General features: G+C 63.8%; 1 protein-coding gene across 1 annotated transcript in view; it reads left to right on the forward strand.

Annotated features, from left to right (window-relative positions):
• The window catches only part of MYRF (myelin regulatory factor), a 35,203-nt gene that overhangs the window by 2,935 nt on the left and 10,540 nt on the right, over nucleotides 1–21,728 (forward strand). The window contains exons 2-12 of the mRNA XM_033861734.2: nucleotides 9,274–9,361; nucleotides 9,550–9,813; nucleotides 12,221–12,282; nucleotides 13,178–13,436; nucleotides 14,490–14,740; nucleotides 14,827–14,950; nucleotides 16,605–16,800; nucleotides 20,252–20,328; nucleotides 20,512–20,622; nucleotides 21,023–21,113; nucleotides 21,466–21,666. Coding sequence (XP_033717625.1) covers nucleotides 9,274–9,361; nucleotides 9,550–9,813; nucleotides 12,221–12,282; nucleotides 13,178–13,436; nucleotides 14,490–14,740; nucleotides 14,827–14,950; nucleotides 16,605–16,800; nucleotides 20,252–20,328; nucleotides 20,512–20,622; nucleotides 21,023–21,113; nucleotides 21,466–21,666 — 1,724 coding nt within the window. The remainder of the gene's footprint in view (nucleotides 1–9,273; nucleotides 9,362–9,549; nucleotides 9,814–12,220; nucleotides 12,283–13,177; nucleotides 13,437–14,489; nucleotides 14,741–14,826; nucleotides 14,951–16,604; nucleotides 16,801–20,251; nucleotides 20,329–20,511; nucleotides 20,623–21,022; nucleotides 21,114–21,465; nucleotides 21,667–21,728) is intronic.

Below are 21,728 nucleotides of genomic sequence, written 5' to 3' on the forward strand. Positions count from 1 at the left end.
GCAGGTAACCGGGGCACAGTGGCAGGTGTTCCCCTCATCACCTTGACCGACTGGGGCCTCGGACTCTCAGAGCCCGTCAGGGACAGGGCAAGGCAGCATCAGAGGATCCCTATAGGACTTGAGAGGTTCTGGTGCAGACTTGGCCCTGAGAGCTGCATGACCCTGTGCAGAGCTCTTGCCCTCGCTGGGCCCCTTTTCCTCACCTGCAAGACAGGAGTGGGTGGCAGAGCAGGTCCTGATGATGCCCGCAGCTGAGCCTTGTCCTCCAGCCCTGGGGAAGAGGGACGCTTTAGAAGGGGGAGGGTGCTGGCCCCTGGTTCCGGGGGCACACGGGGCACGAGTGAGCAGCGATCAGCACTCGGTAAGCCGGTGGATGTGGAGGAAGCCACTGAGGGGAGCTGGGCTGGAAGGGCCACCGAGAGGTTCGGGGACCTCCCTTGGCCTCTAGAGCCCCGCCAGGGCTGGAGGTGGGAGCCGGGTTTTCACTCCTTCCATACCTGATGGGTGCCTTGGCCTGGTGACTTTATTTCTCTGGCCTCATGTCCCCTCCTTGGGTAGGCAGGTGCGCTGGGCCAGAGCAGGGACTTCCAATGTGATTCTTGTTAGCCACCAAGCAAAGACAAACTCCTGGCCTCCGAATAGGACATATACACTGGACACAGGGCGGATGGGCACCTCACAGACCCCAGACTCCAGATCCTGGTTTGAAAGCCACCCTTCCCCAGCTCTGGGATGTGGGACGGGAGCGGTGGCGTTGGCCCCCTTTCCCAGGGCCTAAGACTGCGGCTCTGAGAGAAGGGAGTTAGCCAGCGTGAGCCAGGGCTGACACCCAGGCCTCAGAACACCCCTCTGCCTCCAGGGCTTTGGGGGAGGGAGGGTGGCCTTCCTATGGGGACCAGCATCTCTGCCTCCAGAGGGCAGGAGGAGGCCCCAGGAGGAGACCACCTGACCGCTTGAGGGAGAGGACGCCCACCCTGGAATCTGGGGCTGAGGCGCGGTGTGTGATGGGATGGCACTGTGCCTTGTGTCCGCCTGTCTGTCTGCAGTGCGACCATGGAGTAGGTGGATGGGGAGACCGCCAGACCCCTGACTCTCAAGGAGATGAGATGGAGTGCCTCTTGGGTCCACCCAGAGCCTCCCCAGAGGACTCCTGTCCCAGCCCCACCTCCCAAGGTCCTGACTCCAGCTGGAGGGGAAGTGGTAGCCAGGGGTCTGACTCATCGCCCTGTCCCCAACACACAGCGCAGGGCCACACGGGGTGGGAGGGGGGCAGGAAATGTTCCCAAGGAATGGAAGCAGCAATGACTGTGTGAACAGAGGCGGGGTGGGGGGCGCACCCCAGGAAGCTGACTCTCTGTGAGGGCCTGGCTCGGTACAGGGGAGCGGAGCCACCGGAGCCGGCCGCTTCCGACGTGCTGGCCTCAGGGCCTCTCCTGAGTCTGGGGGCCTGGGCAGAGTACCCCTGGGGGTCTTAGGCAGAGCCAAGCAGGGTGTCTGGGGGAAAGACAGGCTGCTCTGGGCAGAACGGCCTCCTCCTGGGGGCCTGGCCCCCGCTCCCTGACTCCCAAGGGCCTACAGGACTGGGGGGCCCTGGCAGCAGAGGCTGCTGGGTAACAGCCCGGCAGGGCTGCTGATTGGCTGCTGCCCTTGGACTTTGCCCACTCGATAAGGACGGGGAGAAGAAATCATTAACTAAATTATTAACCAGGGATGGCCCCGCCCCACCCAGGCTGCCTGCCCTTTTTTCCCACCTTCTTCCTCCTCACGGCCCCCTCCTCTGGGCCTCATTTTTCCTCACAGCCTGAGTGTGTGTATGGGGGGCCTCCCCTCTCACCTCCGTCTCCAGCCCCTGCTACCACCGTGTTGGGCAGCCCCTCGGGTCTGTGTTGGTCATGTGCACTCCCTGGGGTGGGCTGAAGGTCGGTCCCTAGCTTTGCCGCTTACCCACGGTCCTTCTCCTGGGCCTATCACTGCACCTCTTTGTGCCTCCATTTTCCCATCTGTAGAATGGGAATACAGTTGCAGTAGGAGTACCTGCCTCTCAGGGTTTCCATGGGGGTTAGGTAGAAGGGGCTTGAGCAGGGCCTCATGCAGTGCCTGGCACGGTTCCACTCCATGAATGTCAGTTCTCCCCTGGGAGGCTTACAACAGGTATTATGCTCCCCACTTGGAGGATTTATTGGTCCATGGGTAGGTCAGTGCCCCCAAGCTTGGGCTGGGGCCTGTGGCTGGCGCTGTGTGCCTTGGGAAAACCCCTCACCCTCTCTGGGCTACTTATTCCAGGGATGAGCACACTCGGTACTCCGGAGCTCTGCTCCATGACAGGTCTGGCCCTGCCTGGTCCTGCTGCCTGCTCCAGCTGGGCCTGCCCTGCCCTCTACCCCAGAGATTCGGAACTCGGCCCTTGGGCAGGTGGCGGGGCGGGGGGTGGGGGGTGGGGGGGTGTAAGGGGGCTGGGCAAGGGTCTTGACTGTCCTTCGTCTTTGCCTGCCACACCCAGGCCAGAGGTTTTCGCATGTGGTGTCTCCCGGGAGTCCTGGGCCTCCGTGGAAGTGTGGGTGGTGCCCCCTCACTTCCGAGAGGGGGCTGCTGAGGCAGGAGGGGAAGGCGATGGGTCAGGCTCACTCAGGGCGGCCACGGCAGAGCTGGGCTGGGACCCCGGGTCTCCTGACCCGTCACAGTTGGGTGCTAGCTTGGAGTGGGGCGGGAGGGAGCCTCTCCTCCTTGCGTGCTGAGGGTCCTGACCCACCAGTGATGGCTGTGCTGGGTGACTGCCGTCCAGCCCCTTGACCTCTCTGGGCCTCATAGCCCTCACTCAGATGATCTAGGTTGTGTGACATAAGCAGTGAGACCCCCCCCAGGGCCTGGAGTGGGAGGGAAGGAAGTTGGGTCCGGAGCCCCCACTGGCCTGGACTATGCACAGGGGGCTTCAGGGCTTCCTGGCCTCCCCCTGACTCCAGGCTGCATCAGTGCGAAAGTTTTCCCTCCATCTGACCTAGATCCCTCCAGCCCCGCAATGCACAACCGCAGCCTCTGTCTCTCTGAAGGGTTTGGGACCCTCCCTCACTCCCCTCTTCATCATCCCAGTCCCCTGTGCTATCTTCTTCCCCCATGGTTCTCCCTCCTGGGGTCTGTGGCCTTGGCGGGGGCTGGGGGGTGGGGGGCAGTCCCCATCCCCTGCTTTGCTAACTTGGGGCTGCCTTTGGTGGTGGAGTTTGGGGTCTGTGACACCGAGTTCGCTTAGCTGGACTGGCTCCACCTAGAGCTGATGGGGAGGTGTGTTGGCCTGGGCCTGCCATTGGGTCAGCGAGCATTGGTAGGCACAAATGTAGAAGTCTGTGAGGTGTGCTGAGATGTGAACATGCCTCAGGGCCTTTGCAGTGCCTCCCCGCTGCCTGGAATGCGCTTCCCAGATGTCCCTGTGGCTCACCTCCTTCGTATCTTTGCTCAGTAAAGCCCTCCCTGCTACCCTGTTTAGAATTGCAACGCTTCCCACCCTCCTAGCACCCCAGCCCCTCTCCCTGCTTTATTGTCTCCGTAGCATTTGTCACCTTCTGAAATGCTGTGGATTTTGCCCACCTGGCTTGTCATCTGACTCTGCTTCCAGGATGTCAGCTCCGTGGAGGGAGTAGGTTTTGTCTGTTTACTGCTTTATCTCCAGAGCCTAGAATTGTGCCTGATACACAGCAGATGCTCAGTAAATAATTGTGTGAATGAATGAATGAGCACACTTGGAGCATGCCGGTATGTGCACACGTGTGTGTCAGTGTGCGGGGGGTGTGCCTCTGTACATGTGTATGTTCAGATGTACACGATCATGTGTGTGCCAGTGGATACATGCCTGGGAGTGTGCCCTTGTGTGTGCACATGCCTGTGGGGCATGCTGGTGTATGAACACAGTTGGGCATGGGTAACCCTGGTAGAGACCTGCTCCCACCCCAAGCTGCAGGGTCTCTACTCTGCCTCTGTGGGGAGGGGCCTTCCCCAGCCTGCCTGGCCTAGTCACTGTGGGAGAGGGCTGGGGGCCCCCAGAGCAAAGTGGAGATCCCTAGGGACCCATGTGGGTTCCCTAAGAAGAGGCCACAACTGCTGGGCCAGGTCTGTTGGACCTGGCTTCGCAGCATCTTCGGGCTGTGAGTTCAGCCTTGTGTGGACCTGAGGACAGGGTGGCAGCTGTGTGGGGACTAGGGGAGGACATAGCTATAGCCCAGGGGTGGCTAAAGATTTCAGGTCCCCTGGAGGATCTGGGTCTCTGCAGGCAGGAGGCAGGGCTCTGCCGCATTTTTGGCAAGAAGTTGAGAGGGAACAAAGACAACTGTGGATCAGATTAAGGACCTGATGGCAATGACTCCAGAGCTACATCCTTGTCACTCAGCCCCAAGATGATTGGGGATTTGATGCAGAGATGCAAAGCGTAGCTTGCAGAATCAAGCATTTGGCCTGAAGGCGTTTTGACTGAGAAGGCTCTGGTCACAATCTGAAGCCTGAAGTAGTTGCCATATTAATCAATTAATAAAGATAGAAAGTCCAAACCAAGGGAGGTGAGAGCCCTCTGTGCCCTGTCCCAGGGTGAACTAGTTTGGTACATGTTGATCAGCTCAGTCAATATGGGGAAATGAGCCGCAGCACTGGGGGCCCTCTGTGACTGGGGTGATCGAGGAGGGACTGCCAGGGTAGGCAGGCAGTCACAGAAGGCTTCCCCACTGGAGAGGGGATGGCTAGAGCCCAGTCCTGGAGGCTGGGCTGTGCCATGCGTGTGCCAGAATACCATCATGGCACAGGTTGGGCTTGGGCAGGAGAGGAGATGGGAGCCCAAGAGGGATGGAAGCAGAGCAAGGTGAGGAATGGCCTTCTAGAGGTGAGGAGCTTTCCCACCCTCTCACTGGAGACCCACGACCACCCCGTGACGCAGGGACCTCCTTCACTTGAGAGGGAAGGGAACTGAGGCACAGGGAGGTCAGGTCACTTGCCGAGGGTCACGCAGCAATGAAGGGGGACCCGCGTTAGCAACCAGGCCTCTTTGACCCCAGGGGTCCCTTAGGGCATTATGGGGATGCCAAGGTGGGCAATCCCCTGACCACTGCTACCCTGGCCCAGCTGTTGCCTGGAGGCAGGATGCCCCTCAGATTCAGATGCCTGGAGTGGACACTCAACAGCAGGGGGGCAGACCTGTGTCCTGTTAGCCCCAGGTTCAGATCAGCTAGGCCTGGCCGGCATCCTTAGGCCATGGCCTGCCCTGCCCACAGCCACGTGGCCGACGGGATTTCCGCCATGTTTGGGGCATGAATTGACAAGTGCCTCATTGACGGTTGAGGGGGAGGGTGTGGGCAGGGCACAAGCCTCCCACTGTGCCGGGTCCCCACCCTCCCCCGTTCCCCGGGACAATGGCCGAGACTCAGCCAGTGGCCACAGCTGGTGGGGGGGGGGCATGAGCACGAGGGGGCAGGAAGGGAAGGGTCCAGGGTGGAGGACCACCTGGGCCCCCATCCGCCCTCATCCCGCACCTGGCTTGTGTCGCCTCGGTTCCTCTTCTGCCTAGCTGGGTGGCCTTAAAGAGAGGAGGAGACAGGAGGGGAGGGGCTTCCTTCCCACAGCCCCGATCCCGCCTGCCTGGGAAGGAGCAGTGTCTGGCTCCTGTTAAAAGCAGGTAATAAAGGGCCTAATTAATGAGGAGCAGCTGGGGTGCATAGCTCAGCAGGGCAGGGGCGGTACCTGGAGGCGCCCTGTCTAGCCCTGAACCCTGACCACAGCATGGCCGGGCGGAGGTGCCCAGACTCGGGCAGGCCTGGTCCCAGGGCCCCGCTTGCCACTTTGCTCATTCATCCCATGAACGTTCGTCGTGTGCCTGCGGTATGCTCAGATGCTTACACCGCTGAGAGACAAAACGGGGCAGGACTCACGGCCCAGCTGCCACACCTCTAAGCTATGGGAAAGGCGTTTATCCTTTCTGAGCCGCAGCTTCCTCATCTGTGAAAGAGGGAACAAGAAAACCACCTACCCCGTAGGGTTGTTATGGGAATTAAATACGAGCCATATAAAGTGTGTGTGGTGTGGCTGGGCAGAGTGGCCGCTCGGTGAGTGTGTGCTACGGGCAGTGGGTGGGCAGAGGACTGATTCTTCCCCCGAGGTGTGTGCTGGGCAGGAGAGCAAAGAGCCTGATGAGAAAGTAGAAGGGAGGCCGCTCAGGAGAATGGGGGAGTCAGACATGGTCTCTCGGAGGAACTCACATTTAAGCCAAAGCCTATAGAGTCACGAGGAATGGGAACAGCATGAGGGAACAGCATGTGCAAAGGCCCTGATGTGCAAGGGGGTGTTTGTCCCAGGATGGAATGAGGCGGGGGCTGGACTGTGGAGAGTTGCAGGGAGGGGCACTGGGGCAGGAGCAGCCACGGGGGCAGGCAGGGGGTCGACCGGGCCAGGCCTTGGACGGACGAGGGTCCTGGTTATCCCGATGGGAAGTTGAAGGGTCTGGGGAGAGGGAGGACGGGGATGCTGGTTTGTGGCCTGGTGGTGCCGCCTTCAGGCTGTGGGACCTTGGCAGCCTCCCCAGCTCCCAGGGAGGTCTTGAGGATCAGCATGAGATTCTCAGCTTCCTTCCCGACTGTACCTGCCGCTCAGCGGTGTTCCAGGATGTTCCAGGGTTCTTGGGGGAGCAGTGGGGGAGGGGGCCATGCCTTTCTCCTGGGTTCCTGGAGGCTCTGCCCCAGCCTCAGGAGTCAAGGAGCCACTCCACCCTGTCCTGCTGGAACGTTGGGTTAGAGATCTCCAGCCTGGTCATGGGATAGGCGGGGGGCATCTCCTGGGTGGCTGGACCCTTTGGGACAGGCGGCGAGGACTCCCAGAGAAAGAGGAGGTGTGGGGTCCGTGGTCCTCAGGAGGCCCACCAACCCCCCAAACCTCATACTTCTCTCCCACCCATTGGCCCACCCCCACCCTGCCCCAGTGGCTCCCCCCTCCCTCCTCCATCCTCCCGTCCGCCCGGCCCCTGGCACCGAGGGTCTCTCCTCCCCCCAACCACATCTGGTTCTCGTTAGGGTCTCCCAAGATGCCTCTGTCGGAGGCACCCCCCACCCCGGGGGAGGGGGGCAGGAGGATTAGGGGTGATTAGGAGTTGCTCCTGGCCGGGGGAGGGGGAGGAGGGGGCCTGGCCTGTTATAAATAGCTGCACCAGGACTCTGTCACCCCATCATTCACTGTGGATTCCAAGTTCAGTCTCAAAACCCTGCGGCTTCAGCAGCCAAGGTGGGAGTGATGCGCCAGTACCCCCTCCCTCCCCACCTCCTGTGCCCTCAGGACCACCCGCTCCCCCGTCATCCAGTGGGACAGCCCAGCATGGCTGGGAAGCCTCAGCGACCACCAACTACACTTTCCCTCTTGGAGTCGGGCCCCTGCACTTGAGTTTGGCTTCTCCTTGCTGGGTTGCCTTGGGCAAGAGGCTTGACTTCTCTGAACAAAGGGGATGATGCTAATAACAGACACCAAGTCTGCAGGGGCGATTGGGAGGTGAACCCGTAAAGCACTTAGGATGGTGCTGGGGCCTGGCAGGCACTCAGTCAGTGTGAGCCACTGTCATCGTCACCGTGATAGGTTGGGAGAATTATGTCACAGTGCACAGGAAGAGCCTGCAGGATGCCTTACGTATAATAAACTCCTGTGATTATTAACGTACTTGGCTCTGAAAGTGTCTGGCACACAGCAGGCGCTCAGTAAATGGGAACTTTGGTTAACAGGGAAGGACGGGGTGGGGGTCCTGGAACCTCGGCATGCAGCCTGGTCATTCCCAGCTCGAGAAGCTCCCCTTGCCCTGGGCGGCCATTGGCGGTGCTTGGTGGGTGTCCCTTGTTCCTGGCCGGGTGAGTCCAGTGTGGGGGCCAGCAGGAGGGCCTGTCCCAGGCAGCGCGTGACTCCTAGGAGGGCTTAGCCACTCATTAATCACCTAAGCGGGGCTCAGCATTCTTGAAATGCCGGCCAGGGCCAGGGAGGGGCCTGGGCTGGGGGTTCCTGGGGACCCCAGGGCTCTGGGGAGTGGGGACAGCCACTGTTTGCTGAGCACCCACTGTGTTCCGGGCACTTCATATACCTTAACTTGTTTCATCCTCAGAAGAACGCTGTAAAGTGTTAGCTGTTCACGTCCCCATTTTACTGAGGCGACTGAGGCTCAGAGAGGGTATGTGACCTGCCCAAGGTCACACAGCAGGGAGTAGGTGAGCTAGGATTTATTACTGGACCTGAGCTCTGTTCCCAGGGTTCACCAGGGGAGGGGGCATGAGGTGCAGACCCCAGACTCAAGGCCTAGGGGCCTATGGGAGGGGTGCCTCCTGCCTCAGTGGGGCCGGCCAGCCCAGGTCAGCAGTGTGGGTGGGGCCGTCCTCCATTATCAGAGTTGACGCATCTCCCACGTCAGCCCCCTTATCACCCAGCACTCCAGCTCCCCCTGCAAGGTGACCCCGGGAGGGGAAAGGCCAGCGCCTCCCCCTCTCCTTCACTGCTGATGCCCAAGAGCACTGGGCTGCCTTTTCTGTGAATCCCTCCCGTTGGTGGGGCTGGGGCTAGCGGGGAGGGCCCAGGAGAGGTCAGGCAGAGGAGCAGCGCTCAGGCCACCATCGTTCCCCGCCGAACCTCTCTGGGGCTGTTTCCTCCTCTGGGCTCAGCCCTCGATGTGGGGGTGATGGGCACACGCAGTGAGGGTGGGCTGGGCACTCCTGACTCCGACCCCTGCTCCCTCGCCACCTGCAGCTGGGGCCCGGGGTTCAGGAGTCTCCCCCAGCCCCATGGGCCCCCCAGGATGTGTGGTCCAGCCCCGCCAGGCCTCCTGGTCCCGGCTGCCCGCAGCTGGGCCATCTGGAACCGCCTCCCGGAGGACAGGGCAGGACAGAGTCAGTGAGTCTGGGTCTGAGTCAGTGAGGGGGCTGGTATCCGCTGGGCACCCGGCTAAATAAAGCGCCTCGTTTGCTCCTCACAGCACCCCGCAAGACGGGGACACGGTTACCCCATTTTATAGAAGGGACTTGCTCATGTCACGAAGCTGGAAAGGAGAATGGAGGGGCAGGAAGTGGCCGGTCTGTCCAGACCTGCACTCTGGGCCCCGCCCCTCCTTGCAGAGTCCAGCTGGCCTTGTGGACTGAGGGCAGCACCATCAATACCTCCTGGAGGGCTGGCAGGTGGGGGGTGATGAGGTACTCCCCCTCCACGTGGATGCACAGATGGGGAGGGCCCAGCCTGCGGAGAGTTGGCGGGCTGGGCCGATCTCTCACGTCCACCCCTCCCCCACAGGCCACGACATCAACGGCGCCCTGGAGCCCTCCAACATAGACACCAGCATCCTGGAGGAGTACATCAGCAAGGAGGACGCCTCTGACCTGTGAGTGGCCCCCGCGGCACCCCAGCCCCTTTGGCCTCCACCTGGGAGGGGTGACGTGGCCCCGCCTCTGAGAGCTGCTCCTTTCCCAACCACTGAGCCCACTGCAGCGTCCAAGCCGCCCTGCAGGTGGGAGCCCCGGGAGGGGCGGGGGTGCCGGGCTGGCGCTGAGCTTCCACCCTTCTCCGCAGCTGCTTCCCTGACATCTCTGCTCCAGCCAGTGCGGCCTCCTACCCCCACGGGCAGCCAGCGATCCCCGGCTCCAGCGGGGTCCACCACCTGAGCCCCCCCGGGGGCGGACCCTCCCCGGGTCGCCATGGCCCCCTCCCACCCCCGAACTACAGCGCCCCGCTCAACTGCAACAACAACAACGGCATGGGTGCTGCTCCCAAGCCCTTCCTGGGGGGCTCTGGGCCCCCCATCAAGGCAGAGCCCAAGGCTCCCTATGCCCCCGGGTGAGTGAGGGCAGTGGGGGTGGGGTAAGATGCAGAGACCCAGGCCCAGGCGGCCCGTGGGACCAGTGACTGGGGGCCTGGGAGGTGCCGGCCGAGGCTGGGCAGTGGGCATCGGGCTGCCCTGTGGGTAAGGTGGCTGGGGGACCAGGGCCAGGCTGAGGAGGTGCTCACGGCTTTGTGCTGAGGCAGTGGACAGCCACGGAGGGTTCTGAGCAGGGGAGTGATGAGGGCTGACCTAAGTGCTAGAAAGATCTCCATCCCCGAGAGCTGTGTGGAGAGTGGCGGGGAGGGAGTGGGACTGGAGGCAGGACGGTTTACGTTCAGGGGAGCACCTCTACGCGCATGCAGGCACCCAGGGCACCCAAACCCCTCCCTGCACCAGGCCTACCCAGTCGCTCGTGCATTTATAGCTGCTGTTTCCCGCGGCCTCAGGGAGTTGGCCGTTGGTGCAGGTGTTGGGACCCTACCCAAACCGGCCCCCGACGTGCTCCCTGGCTCCTCTCCAAGGAGTCCACGTCAGCACCTGACCCAAGGGCTCAGCCCGGGCCCGGCTGTGACCCAGGGTTCCAGGTGGCCACCAGCCCAGCCAGACTGCAGGGCAGTCCACAGGCACATGCTCGTGGGGAGAGGCGGGGAGCGTGGGTCTGCTCGGCTCTGCAGAGGGGCTCGGAGAAAGTTCTGGGTTCCCGGGCTCAGGCAGGGGGCAGGTGACCCCATCTCTAGGTGGAAGGATGACAGGGTGCTGGGAGCACAACGCCGGCCAGGCAGCCTGGCTCCATCTCCAGCTCCACCACTTCCGGCCTTCTGGGTGCTAACCCATAACCTCGGCACCCCGGCTGTGAAGGGAGCCCCGAATGCTTCCGCCCCTGCGTGACTGTGGAAGTCAGGGGAGGAAACCCAGAGGAAGTACTGGGGGGACAGTGGCTGTGTCTTGACTTACAGGGGGAGGGCCGTGGAGGGGAGCTGGGGTGCCAGCCAGGGGTGAGCCATTGCTGCAGGGCAGCTGGCCGCTTGAGGCGCAGAGGCTGTCCCTAAGCCACAGGCCCCGAAGGGCAGGGAGGGAAGGGAACTGACACATCATAAGCACCTGCTGGGTGCCCGCTGCTGTTCTCCATGCCTCTGCGAGAGCCCCTCGACTGTCCCCAGTTACCAGCTCCTGGGGGACCCCAAAACCAGCCAGCCTGCGAGTAAAGCCCCACCCCGCTCACGGCAGGATTCGGATGGCAGACTGGGGCCATTTCCTAGAGAGAGAAAGTGCTTGTCCAGAACCACTCAGACACGCTGTGGCCCCCGGGCCGCTCCAGGGCCACTGCCCCCACCCATGCCAGGCCCTGTTCTAGGTGGTAAACGAGGCAGGCACATCCCTCCTATAGTGGCTCCTGCGGTCTAGTGGGGGAGGGAGTGACTAATCAGTAAATCAGCAAATCGAGGACTCGTGCACCGTGAGGAGTTACGAGGAAGAACACGAGGTTCTGTGGATGTGGCGCATTTGATAGGGGCCGGAGGGTGAGAAAGACCTTTACTCAAGGCCGCTGTCAGGGCAGCGCAGGGAGTGGGGGCAGATGGTGGACCCGGAGCTGGAGAGGCCCCGGTCGGCCCGCTGGGCGCAGCAAGGACCGAGTCCCCATCACCTTTTCCTGTCATCTTCACACGGCCTGCAGGGTTTGGGTGAGCGGTGGCTTGTCCAGGGGAGCTGGGGGACCCTGCAAGCAGCCCAGGGCTGTGTCCACAAGAGCTGGGCCGCCTCAGAAGCTGCCTGGGCATGACGGTGGGCAGCCTTTCCAGATGTGGGGACCAGGGTGGCCAAAGAGTCAGCTCCCTCAGAGAGTGGCCGCAGCCGCCCCCCCGGGCGGACTCAGGGCTCACGCAGGACGTGTTGACCTCTCAGAGTTGAGTTTGTTCTTTTGCCCGAACCACTGATAAAACAAAACCTGCAAGAAAAAAATAAGTGCAGGCCTGGCGAGCTGGCTCCCTGCCCAGCCTACACCTGCCTGTGGCAGGGCAGCCCCCCCGGTGACCCACTGAAGTTTCCCAGGCCCGGCCCCTAGAGTCTCCAGGAAGTGGGACTTCTGTGGGTGCAGGAAGGAAAGAGCTGGCCTGGCCCTTCGGGCTGCAGAGGGAGTCCTTGAATCCCTGTGCCATCGTCAGGGACACAGGTGACACGCTCCCAAGTGCCCTGTAGGTCTGAGGGGATGCTGGGCCAGAGCCCAAGGCCTCCACCCACAACTGGGCCCTGCCAGGCACCCCAAGGTAGCTGGTACAGAGAAATGCCCATAACGGGGGCTGCGAAGAAACCTCGAAGCCTCCAGCCCCTGGGTCTCCGGGACCCTGCCCCGCAGAAGAGCTGCCCGGCTGGAAGGCAGGGGCTCGGCTGCCCCCCCAACCACCCTTTCCTCTTGCTTCCCAGCACGCTGCCAGACTCCCCCCCAGACTCTGGCTCCGAGGCCTACTCCCCCCAGCAGGTGAATGGTGAGTCCAGCGGGCACCGCCCTCCCCCTCTGGGGTTTGGGCAAGTGGCTGGGGCGGCCTTATCGGGAGGGAGGGGGCCAGCGGCCGCCCAGCAGGCCCAGATTATCGCTGGTCAAATACTCCCCGGCGCTGGCTGTTGTTCCCCATGGGTGGGTGGGGAGCCTGGCCCTGCCTCTGAGCAAGTGTCCCTGCCGGGGATGCCACCCGCCTGCCCGCCTGCGCCATCATGGACGCGCCCTTCGGCGGTAAGTGGATGGCTGGGGGCGGCTGGGTGCAGCCTGGACACAGGCCTGGCTGCTGCCGGGCCCACCTCCCCTTGGGAGGTGCTCAGGGGTGCAGTGGCCCCCAGGTGGCCAAGAGCAGAGGGATCACGGGCAGCCGTCTCCCCACAGCCCAGAGAGGGGTCAAGAGTTCTGTTTATCTTACCAAAAACATCTCTGGAATGCCTCCTGGGGAACAAAGGGAGCTGGGGCCTCCCCCCTCAGGCTGGGGGGCTGGCCCCTGGGACCCGCCGGAGGGAGGAGGGCCCCCCGCAGGACAGCGCTGGGGGTCCCGGAGACTCCTTCCTGAGGCTCAGAGGAGGAGCAGGCCTGAGAGGGGCTGGGGGAGAACCTGGGGATAAGAGACCTCCCCAGGGAGCCGGGCCAGGCCCGGCGGCCCAGGGGAAGGAGCTGGCTCGGATGGGGTGAAAGGCTGCCCACCCCCTGGGCAGGGTCTGGCTTCCCCGCCGGGGCCTGTAGTGGCCAGCCTCTAGACTGCCCAGCCTCCTCCCACGTGGGGTCGGCAGGAGGGCAGCCCCCAGGCTGGGTTCAGGAGGGGGCGGGAATCAGGAGACCCCGCCCCGGGGAGAGCTGGTGCCGGGAAACCTAATGGCCACCCCGCATCTCTCCCACAGACCCCCATCTCCTGCGCACCCTAACCCCTGAGAGCCTGTGCCACGTGGGGGTGCCCTCCCGCCCGGAGCACCCCCCACCGCCGCCCCCGCCGCCCCCGCCTCACTACCCCGTCCTGCAGCGGGATCTGTACATGAAGGCTGAGCCTCCGATGCCCCCCTACGCTGCCGTGGGGCAGGGGCTGGTGCCCACCGATCTCCACCATACCCAGCAGTCCCAGATGCTGCACCAGCTGCTGCAGCAACACGGAGCCGGAGCCGAGTAAGAGTTGGGCAGCCTCCCCCAGGGTGGGGGGCGTGGGCGGCGTGGGCGGGGAGATGGGCTGGTGGGGGCGGGGGGGGGGATACTCAGGGCAGCAGCAGGTAGGATAGAGATGGAGGTAGGGGCGGGGATGAATGAACCCAGGAAGGACCAAGGCTCTGACCCCAGAGATGGGGGTCAGTGTCATGTATATGTATGTACGAGCAATGCATCGGGCACTTACGGCCAAGGCCAAGTGCTCACAAGTACCTTATTTGCGGGCATGGCCACCCCTGTTGCCCAGATAGGTAAACTGAGGCTTGGGGGGTGGGATGCTTGCCCTACGGAGATAGGAGGGAGCTGAGCCAGTACTTGAGCCTGGGACTGTGCTCCTACCCAGACACCAGTGACTTTCCAGTGACCATGGAGTCCTCGGGTTTCTGAGGAGGTTCTAGGCGGAGACCCAAGCTTCCTGCTCTGACTCCAACCCGTAGAATTGTCTTTTTTATCTGTTTTGCACATTGAGATTTCGTGAAAGATTTCATTCAAGGAAAGATTCCACTGGCAAAGCTTTTTGTAAACCAGAAGGGGAAGGGGTGCTGTGTAGCCCCCAAATCGTCAGCCCCCTCCCCAGGAAACGCTCTTTCCCAGCCTTCGTGGCCCAGGCCCTCTGTGGCTTGTTTCTAACCATGGAGGCTGCTCTCCAAAGAGCCGTCGCTATAAAGAGTGACACTGAGAATGACACCACAGGGAAGGGACAGACTCGTTCATTCCACGAACGATTCTGAGCGCTTTGTGTGCCGGGCCAGTTGCTGGGCGTGATGGGAACCACAGACAAGTCAGGTGTGGGTCTTGCCCTCCTGGATTCCACAGTCTGGGGGGTAGGGTGGAGGGACAGAAACAGAATGATAACACAGACTGATGGGGTAAAGGCGCGGGCTTCGTGCAGGAGGTATCCCCTGGGCTGGGTGTATCCTGCTGAAACAGGGTGAAGAGGGGAGCGGGGGTACTGCCCAGTGGGAGGGGGCTTGGGGAGGGCCAGCCCCCCATGGTGCACACCTGTGTCCCCCCCAGGCTCCCCACACACCCCTCCAAGAAGAGGAAGCACTCCGAATCACCCCCCAACACCCTCAATGCCCAGATGCTGAATGGAATGATCAAACAGGAGCCCGGGACCGTGACATCCCTGCCACCGCACCCAGCTCGAGCCCCATCCCCACCCTGGCCTCCCCAGGGCCCGCTCTCACCCGGCCCTGGCTCCTTGCCCCTCAGCATCGCCCGGGTCCAGACACCGCCTTGGCACCCCCCAGGTGCACCCTCACCAGGTACATGGCTGGCCTGCTCAAGCTTTCAAGGTGGGGGGACGGGGGGGGCCCAGAGCCCGGGGCCCATGGCCGTTCTCTCTCTCCAGGTCTCCTTCAGGACAATGATAGCCTCAGTGGCTCCTACCTGGACCCCAACTACCAGTCCATCAAGTGGCAACCACATCAGCAGAACAAGTGGGCGACACTGTACGATGCAAACTACAAAGAGCTGTGAGTGACCTGTGCTCCCCCTAACCCCTCCTGGCCACGCCGTCCTAGAGCAGGGCTGGGGAGCACACCGGCCACGAGATGGTCCCGTTTCACAGACGAGCAGACAGGCTCAGGGAAGAGCTAGGACTGGCGCTCAGGGTTCCTGACTCCGGAGCCAGCCCGAGGCCTCCTGAAGAAGCTGGTGTCCGCCAGGGAGGGGCCGGTGGGTGGAGGGGTGTTTTCTGGCCCCCCCTTCCCCTCCCCCACTCCTCCTTCTGCATTCCAGGAAGGTAGCCGGAAGCAGAGCGTCAGCAAGGCCCTTCCAGCAGCCCCCTCCCTGGAGGGGAGGGATGAGTGGGTGGGGGAGGACTGGGTCAGAGGCTGGCCGGGCATTCCTCGCTCTCCTTCAGCACCCACCCATGTGGATTCAGCTTCCTGGGACCTGGCCAGGAGCACTCCGGGACCAGTCCCCTCACTCCCACGGAAGGCCAGTGAGGGATGAGAGCATGGCTCACCATCAGCTCATTTGGACGTTGCCAGGCCTGGGCAGGGTGTCTGGGACTTGGCCCTCTCGCAGCTAGACCAGCCTCCTGGAGTTGGGTGTCCCAGGCTATGCCGGGTTGTTAGCCACAAGCCCTCAGGGCTGGGGCAGGGGGCGTCCAGCTGATGTAGTGGTGAGAGGGTCCTTTGAGGCCCTGTCTGGGTGGCGGGGGCAGGTCTTTGGCTGTCCAGCTCTATGGCCTGGTGAGGAGCTCCCATTCCTACTACTATGCTTCTTGGGCCAGCCCTGCCACCCCAGGTCCCAAGGCCAGGAAGTTGGCAGCTGAGGCCCCCAGTGTGGCCCAGGCACTTCCTGGGTGTTCCCCTGGGTCAGGCAGGTGGGTGGAGCCCAGGGAGGGAGAAGTAGTGAGCTCTGGGCCTTCCCATGGATGTTAGCCAGGCCCAAAGGCCTCTCCCCACAAGTTTGGAAACGTTGTCCCTGCCCAGCTTCCTCCAGGCGGGCCCTGGGCATCCGGGGCACTGCTTGTGCCTGGGGACCTGGGTGAGGGCGGGCCAACAATCACCCCCTTTCAGTCCACCTGGAGGTCCCCCAAAGGGTCCAGACTTGGAACACCTTGCCAGCAACAGATGTGTAAACTGAGACTGAGGCCAGGCTGCCCAGAGTGCCCCCTCCCCAACCGGGCAGATGGTGGAGTCAGAATGAGGACGTTTGGGGGCTTGAGCAAGCTGGTGGGCAGGGGCTGGGCCAGCGCAGAGCCGGCGCCTGGTTCCACCGTTTCCATGGCAACCAGCTGTCAGGCGCAGTGAGGCTCCACAGACGCATCCCCTCTCACCCCGGCTCCCGTGAGGGAGGGGGCTTCGGGCAGCGTTTTGGGAAGAAGCCAAGTGTGGTGAGGGGCCGTCAGGCCCCCTCCTCAGGAGTTCCCTCCCGTCCAAGTGTCTTGCTCAACCTGCCCCCATCACCAGGGTGGGGTGGTCCCAGGCACGTAGTGGGAAGAGTATGGGCTGAGGCACTGGCAGACCTGAGCTCCAATCCTCCTGGGGACTCAGTTTCCATCTCTGGGAAGTGGGGGCACCACGTGGGAAGTTGGGTTGGAACGCAGGCATGTGGGTGGGACGGGCAGGGCAAGCCCGGTGTGCGGGGCCTCGGGTGACTGCCCCCACCTGTCCCCAGGCCCATGCTCACCTACCGCGTGGACGCCGACAAGGGTTTCAACTTTTCGGTGGGCGACGACGCCTTCGTCTGCCAGAAGAAGAACCACTTCCAGGTGACGGTGTACATCGGCCTGCTGGGCGAGCCCAAGTACGTCAAGACGCCCGAGGGCCTCAAGCCCCTCGACTGCTTCCACCTGAAGCTGCACGGCGTGAAGGCAGGTCTGGGGCTCGGCCAGGAGGGCAGGGCAGCAGGGCAGGAGGGCAGGAGGGCAGGCATGCTGGGCGAGCCCAAGTACGTCAAGACGCCCGAGGGTCTCCAGCCCCTCGACTGCTTCCACCTGAAGCTGCACGGCGTGAAGGCAGGTCTGGGGCTCGGCCAGGAGGGCAGGGCAGGAGGGCAGGAGGGCAGGCATGCTGGGGGAGCCCAAGTACGTCAAGACGCCCGAGGGCCTCAAGCCCCTCGACTGCTTCCACCTGAAGCTGCACGGCGTGAAGGCAGGTCTGGGGCTCGGCAGGGAGGGCAGGGCAGGAGGGCAGGAGGGCAGGGCAGGAGGGCAGGCATGCTGGGGGAGCCCAAGTACGTCAAGACGCCCGAGGGTCTCCAGCCCCTCGACTGCTTCCACCTGAAGCTGCACGGCGTGAAGGCAGGTCTGGGGCTCGGCCAGGAGGGCAGGGCAGCAGGGCAGGAGGGCAGGAGGGCAGGCATGCTGGGCGAGCCCAAGTACGTCAAGACGCCCGAGGGCCTCCAGCCCCTTGACTGCTTCCACCTGAAGCTGCACGGCGTGAAGGCAGGTCTGGGGCTCGGCCAGGAGGGCAGGGCAGGGCAGCAGGGCAGGAGGGCAGGCATGCTGGGGGAGCCCAAGTACGTCAAGACGCCCGAGGGCCTCAAGCCCCTCGACTGCTTCCACCTGAAGCTGCACGGCGTGAAGGCAGGTCTGGGGCTTGGCAGGGAGGGCAGGGCAGGAGGGCAGGGCAGGAGGGCAGGCATGCTGGGGGAGCCCAAGTACGTCAAGACGCCCGAGGGCCTCCAGCCCCTCGACGGCTTCCACCTGAAGCTGCACGGCGTGAAGGCAGGTCTGGGGCTCGGCAGGGAGGGCAGGGCAGGAGGGCAGGAGGGCAGGGCAGGAGGGCAGGCATGCTGGGGGAGCCCAAGTACGTCAAGACGCCCGAGGGCCTCAAGCCCCTCGACTGCTTCCACCTGAAGCTGCACGGCGTGAAGGCAGGTCTGGGGCTTGGCAGGGAGGGCAGGGCAGGAGGGCAGGAGGGCAGGGCAGGAGGGCAGGCATGCTGGGGGAGCCCAAGTACGTCAAGACGCCCGAGGGCCTCCAGCCCCTCGACTGCTTCCACCTGAAGCTGCACGGCGTGAAGGCAGGTCTGGGGCTCGGCAGGGAGGGCAGGGCAGGAGGGCAGGAGGGCAGGGCAGGAGGGCAGGCATGCTGGGGGAGCCCAAGTACGTCAAGACGCCCGAGGGCCTCCAGCCCCTCGATTGCTTCCACCTGAAGCTGCACGGCGTGAAGGCAGGTCTGGGGCTCGGCCAGGAGGGCAGGGCAGCAGGGCAGGAGGGCAGGAGGGCAGGCATGCTGGGCGAGCCCAAGTACGTCAAGACGCCCGAGGGCCTCCAGCCCCTTGACTGCTTCCACCTGAAGCTGCACGGCGTGAAGGCAGGTCTGGGGCTCGGCCAGGAGGGCAGGGCAGGGCAGCAGGGCAGGAGGGCAGGCATGCTGGGGGAGCCCAAGTACGTCAAGACGCCCGAGGGCCTCAAGCCCCTCGACTGCTTCCACCTGAAGCTGCACGGCGTGAAGGCAGGTCTGGGGCTCGGCCAGGAGGGCAGGGCAGCAGGGCAGGAGGGCAGGCATGCTGGGCGAGCCCAAGTACGTCAAGACGCCCGAGGGCCTCAAGCCCCTCGACTGCTTCCACCTGAAGCTGTACGGCGTGAAGGCAGGTCTGGGGCTCGGCCAGGAGGGCAGGGCAGGAGGGCAGGAGGGCAGGCATGCTGGGGGAGCCCAAGTACGTCAAGACGCCCGAAGGCCTCAAGCCCCTCGACTGCTTCCACCTGAAGCTGCACGGCGTGAAGGCAGGTCTGGGGCTCGGCCAGGAGGGCAGGGCAGCAGGGCAGGAGGGCAGGCATGCTGGGGGAGCCCAAGTACGTCAAGACGCCCGAGGGCCTCAAGCCCCTCGACTGCTTCCACCTGAAGCTGTACGGCGTGAAGGCAGGTCTGGGGCTCGGCCAGGAGGGCAGGGCAGGAGGGCAGGAGGGCAGGCATGCTGGGGGAGCCCAAGTACGTCAAGACGCCCGAAGGCCTCAAGCCCCTCGACTGCTTCCACCTGAAGCTGCACGGCGTGAAGGCAGGTCTGGGGCTCGGCCAGGAGGGCAGGGCAGGAGGGCAGGCAGGCTGGGGGGAGTCGAAAGAGCCCAAGGCCAGGTGAGTGTGTCCTGAGGAAACCCCTCGTGGCTAAGTCCAGGCCCCCCTTTCCACCTGTCCTCCCATGCCTGCCCCTTAAGCGTCAGGCCCCTCAGCCCTTTTCTCAGGTACGCTTCCCGTTTCCTTCTCTACCCCGTGATCCCAAGCCTGCGCCCCCCCCGCCAAGACCCCTCTTCTGACCCCGCTGTCAGCCGTCTCAGTGCCACACCCCCAAATGAACTCCCTGGGAACTTGCCCCTCTCCCGGGCCCCCTCTCTGGGAACGGGGCTCCAGGGCCCTGGTTACCTGAGCCATGAATCCGGGGCCCACTTGCCCACCCCTCACCATGCACCAGGCCCTCCTGTCGCCCAGAACTCCCCTCTGCCTGGTCCCCTCCTCCTTCCCCCACCTCCACCTCCTTGTCTGACCTGTCCTCAGCAGCTTTCTCTGTGGCTCCTGCCTGAGATCTTTCCCATTCTGCCTTCCAAGGCCTCCGGGACCCCATCTCCCTCACCCCAGCAAAGCCCTGACTGCTAGGCTGGGCCTGCAGAGGGCTTTGGGACCCCAGCCTCACCCGTTCCCGCCATCGCTGTGCCCAGTCGCAGCCCCGCCTCCCCCAGGCGGCTCCCTTTCTCGGGGACGCCCGCTGAACACCACTCCATCCCTCCTCTGCCGGCTCGCCGCTGTTCCTTGACCTTCACCGTTCACACTGCTGCGTCCTCGGGGACACCTGCCCTGAGGCCCATCTTGACTTGAGGTCCCTCCCCTGCGATCCCCCGGCACCGCCACAGTGGTGGTGGTTCTTGAGCCCACGAGCTCCCAGGGGGGTCGGCCGGGTGCGACTCCTTCAGTGTCATGATCGAGCGGTGCAGCCAGCGCTCGTGGAGGGGTTGAGGGGAAGTGGGTGTGGGGCGGGGTCTGGGAAATGTTGGGTGGCGAGTGAGCGGGTGGCTGTGGAGGCCGGTTTGGGGTGTGTGCTCAGGGCTGGGATAGGTGTGCGGACGGGAGTGGGGGCCGGTGAGGGTGAGTGTGTGTGTGCACGCTCATGTGTGTGCACATAGGTGGGGGAGTGGCGTGGCGCGGGGCTGTGGGATGTGTGGCGTGTAGGAGAAGGCACCAGCGTTTGTGGGCTGAGGGGAGGGCAGGGCCTCGGTTTCCTCACGAGCCCCAGCTGGGCCAGGCCTGGGCCGAGAGGCCGAAGGAGGGCGGAACCAGGTGGGGAACCTGGGCCCTGAGGTGCCTTTGGCCTCTGCCCCTCCCCCAGCTGGAGGCCCTCAACCAGTCCATCAACATCGAGCAGTCGCAGTCGGACCGAAGCAAGCGGCCCTTCAACCCCGTCACGTGAGTGCCAGGCCCGTGGCGGGTGGTCCCCAGGAGGGCTCACCCTGGCAGGAGCTGAGGGGAGTGCGGGAGTGCACCCACAGTGTGCACCTCCTACACACTCCTGACCCCAGTGCCCCACTGCGGCCTGGCTCTCCGCAGCCCCCTTCCCTGCGCCCTGAGTACCCTGCCCCTCCTCTGCAGGGTCAGCCTGCCCCCCGAGCAGGTCACGAAGGTGACTGTGGGGAGGCTGCACTTCAGCGAGACCACCGCCAACAACATGCGCAAGAAGGGCAAACCCAACCCTGACCAGAGGTGAGCAGGCTGTGCCCCTGCCCTGGAGCCGCTCCATTTCTGAGGACGAGGGGCGGGAGGGTGCCACCCCACATAGCACGCCAGGCACAGAGTCCCACAGACTCACCCATTTCACAAAAAAAGGGACCTGGGATTCAGAGCCCTTCCTTAATGACTTACAGATGGGAGAGCAGAAGCCTGGTTCCTAGCTAGCTGGTGGGCCCTGGGGAATTTCCGCCCCCTAGTGGAGACTCAGGTTCCTCCTCTGTAAGATGGGGTGTTCATGCCCTCTTCCTGGCTGGTGGGAGCCTGGGCGAGATGACCGAGTGGGCACTGTACATCTGACCCAGGAAGGCTGGCGGGGGGTGGGGAGGCAGTGGGGCAGACCCCTGGGTGCCTCTAAGACCCCTGTGTGTCCCAGGTACTTCATGCTGGTGGTGGCCCTCCAGGCCCACGCACAGAACCAGAACTACACGCTGGCCGCCCAGATCTCAGAACGCATCATCGTGCGGGTGAGGGCCACCTCCCCGCAGAGGGCTGAGAGTCCTCCCCAGACCTGGGAGAGACAGCACCCAGGAGAGATACAGGGGTCCTCAGGAGTCAGGAGCTGGAATGCTGACCCTGCTGGGCACTCGCTGTGTGGCCTTGGGCAAGGCTCCCACCCTGTCCGGGTCACAATAAAGTGTGGAGGTGGCCAGGACCTGGACCTGGTTGCCACAATGGGAGGGACAGTTTAAGCCGCCCCTCATGGTGGGGTGAGGAGGTCTGGCTGGAGCTGGAGAGGTGGCTGCGGGGTTTCCCCCTTTCCCAGGGCGCTGCAGGTCCCCCATGCCCCAGGGCTGATCCAACCCCAACTCCTGCTAGGCCTCCAATCCGGGCCAGTTTGAGAGTGACAGCGACGTGCTGTGGCAGCGGGCGCAGGTGCCCGACACCGTCTTCCACCATGGCCGTGTGGGCATCAACACAGACCGGCCCGATGAGGCGCTGGTGGTGCACGGCAACGTCAAGGTCATGGGCTCGCTCATGCACCCCTCGGATCTGCGGGCCAAGGAGCACTTGCAGGAGGTGGGGGCGGGGCTGTGGGCGGGGACAACTGAGCGGGAGGAACTGGTGCCCGGGGTTGCCCG

Source organism: Tursiops truncatus, chromosome 8, assembly GCF_011762595.2.
Source record: "Tursiops truncatus isolate mTurTru1 chromosome 8, mTurTru1.mat.Y, whole genome shotgun sequence".
NCBI classification, from domain to species: domain Eukaryota; kingdom Metazoa; phylum Chordata; class Mammalia; order Artiodactyla; family Delphinidae; genus Tursiops; species Tursiops truncatus.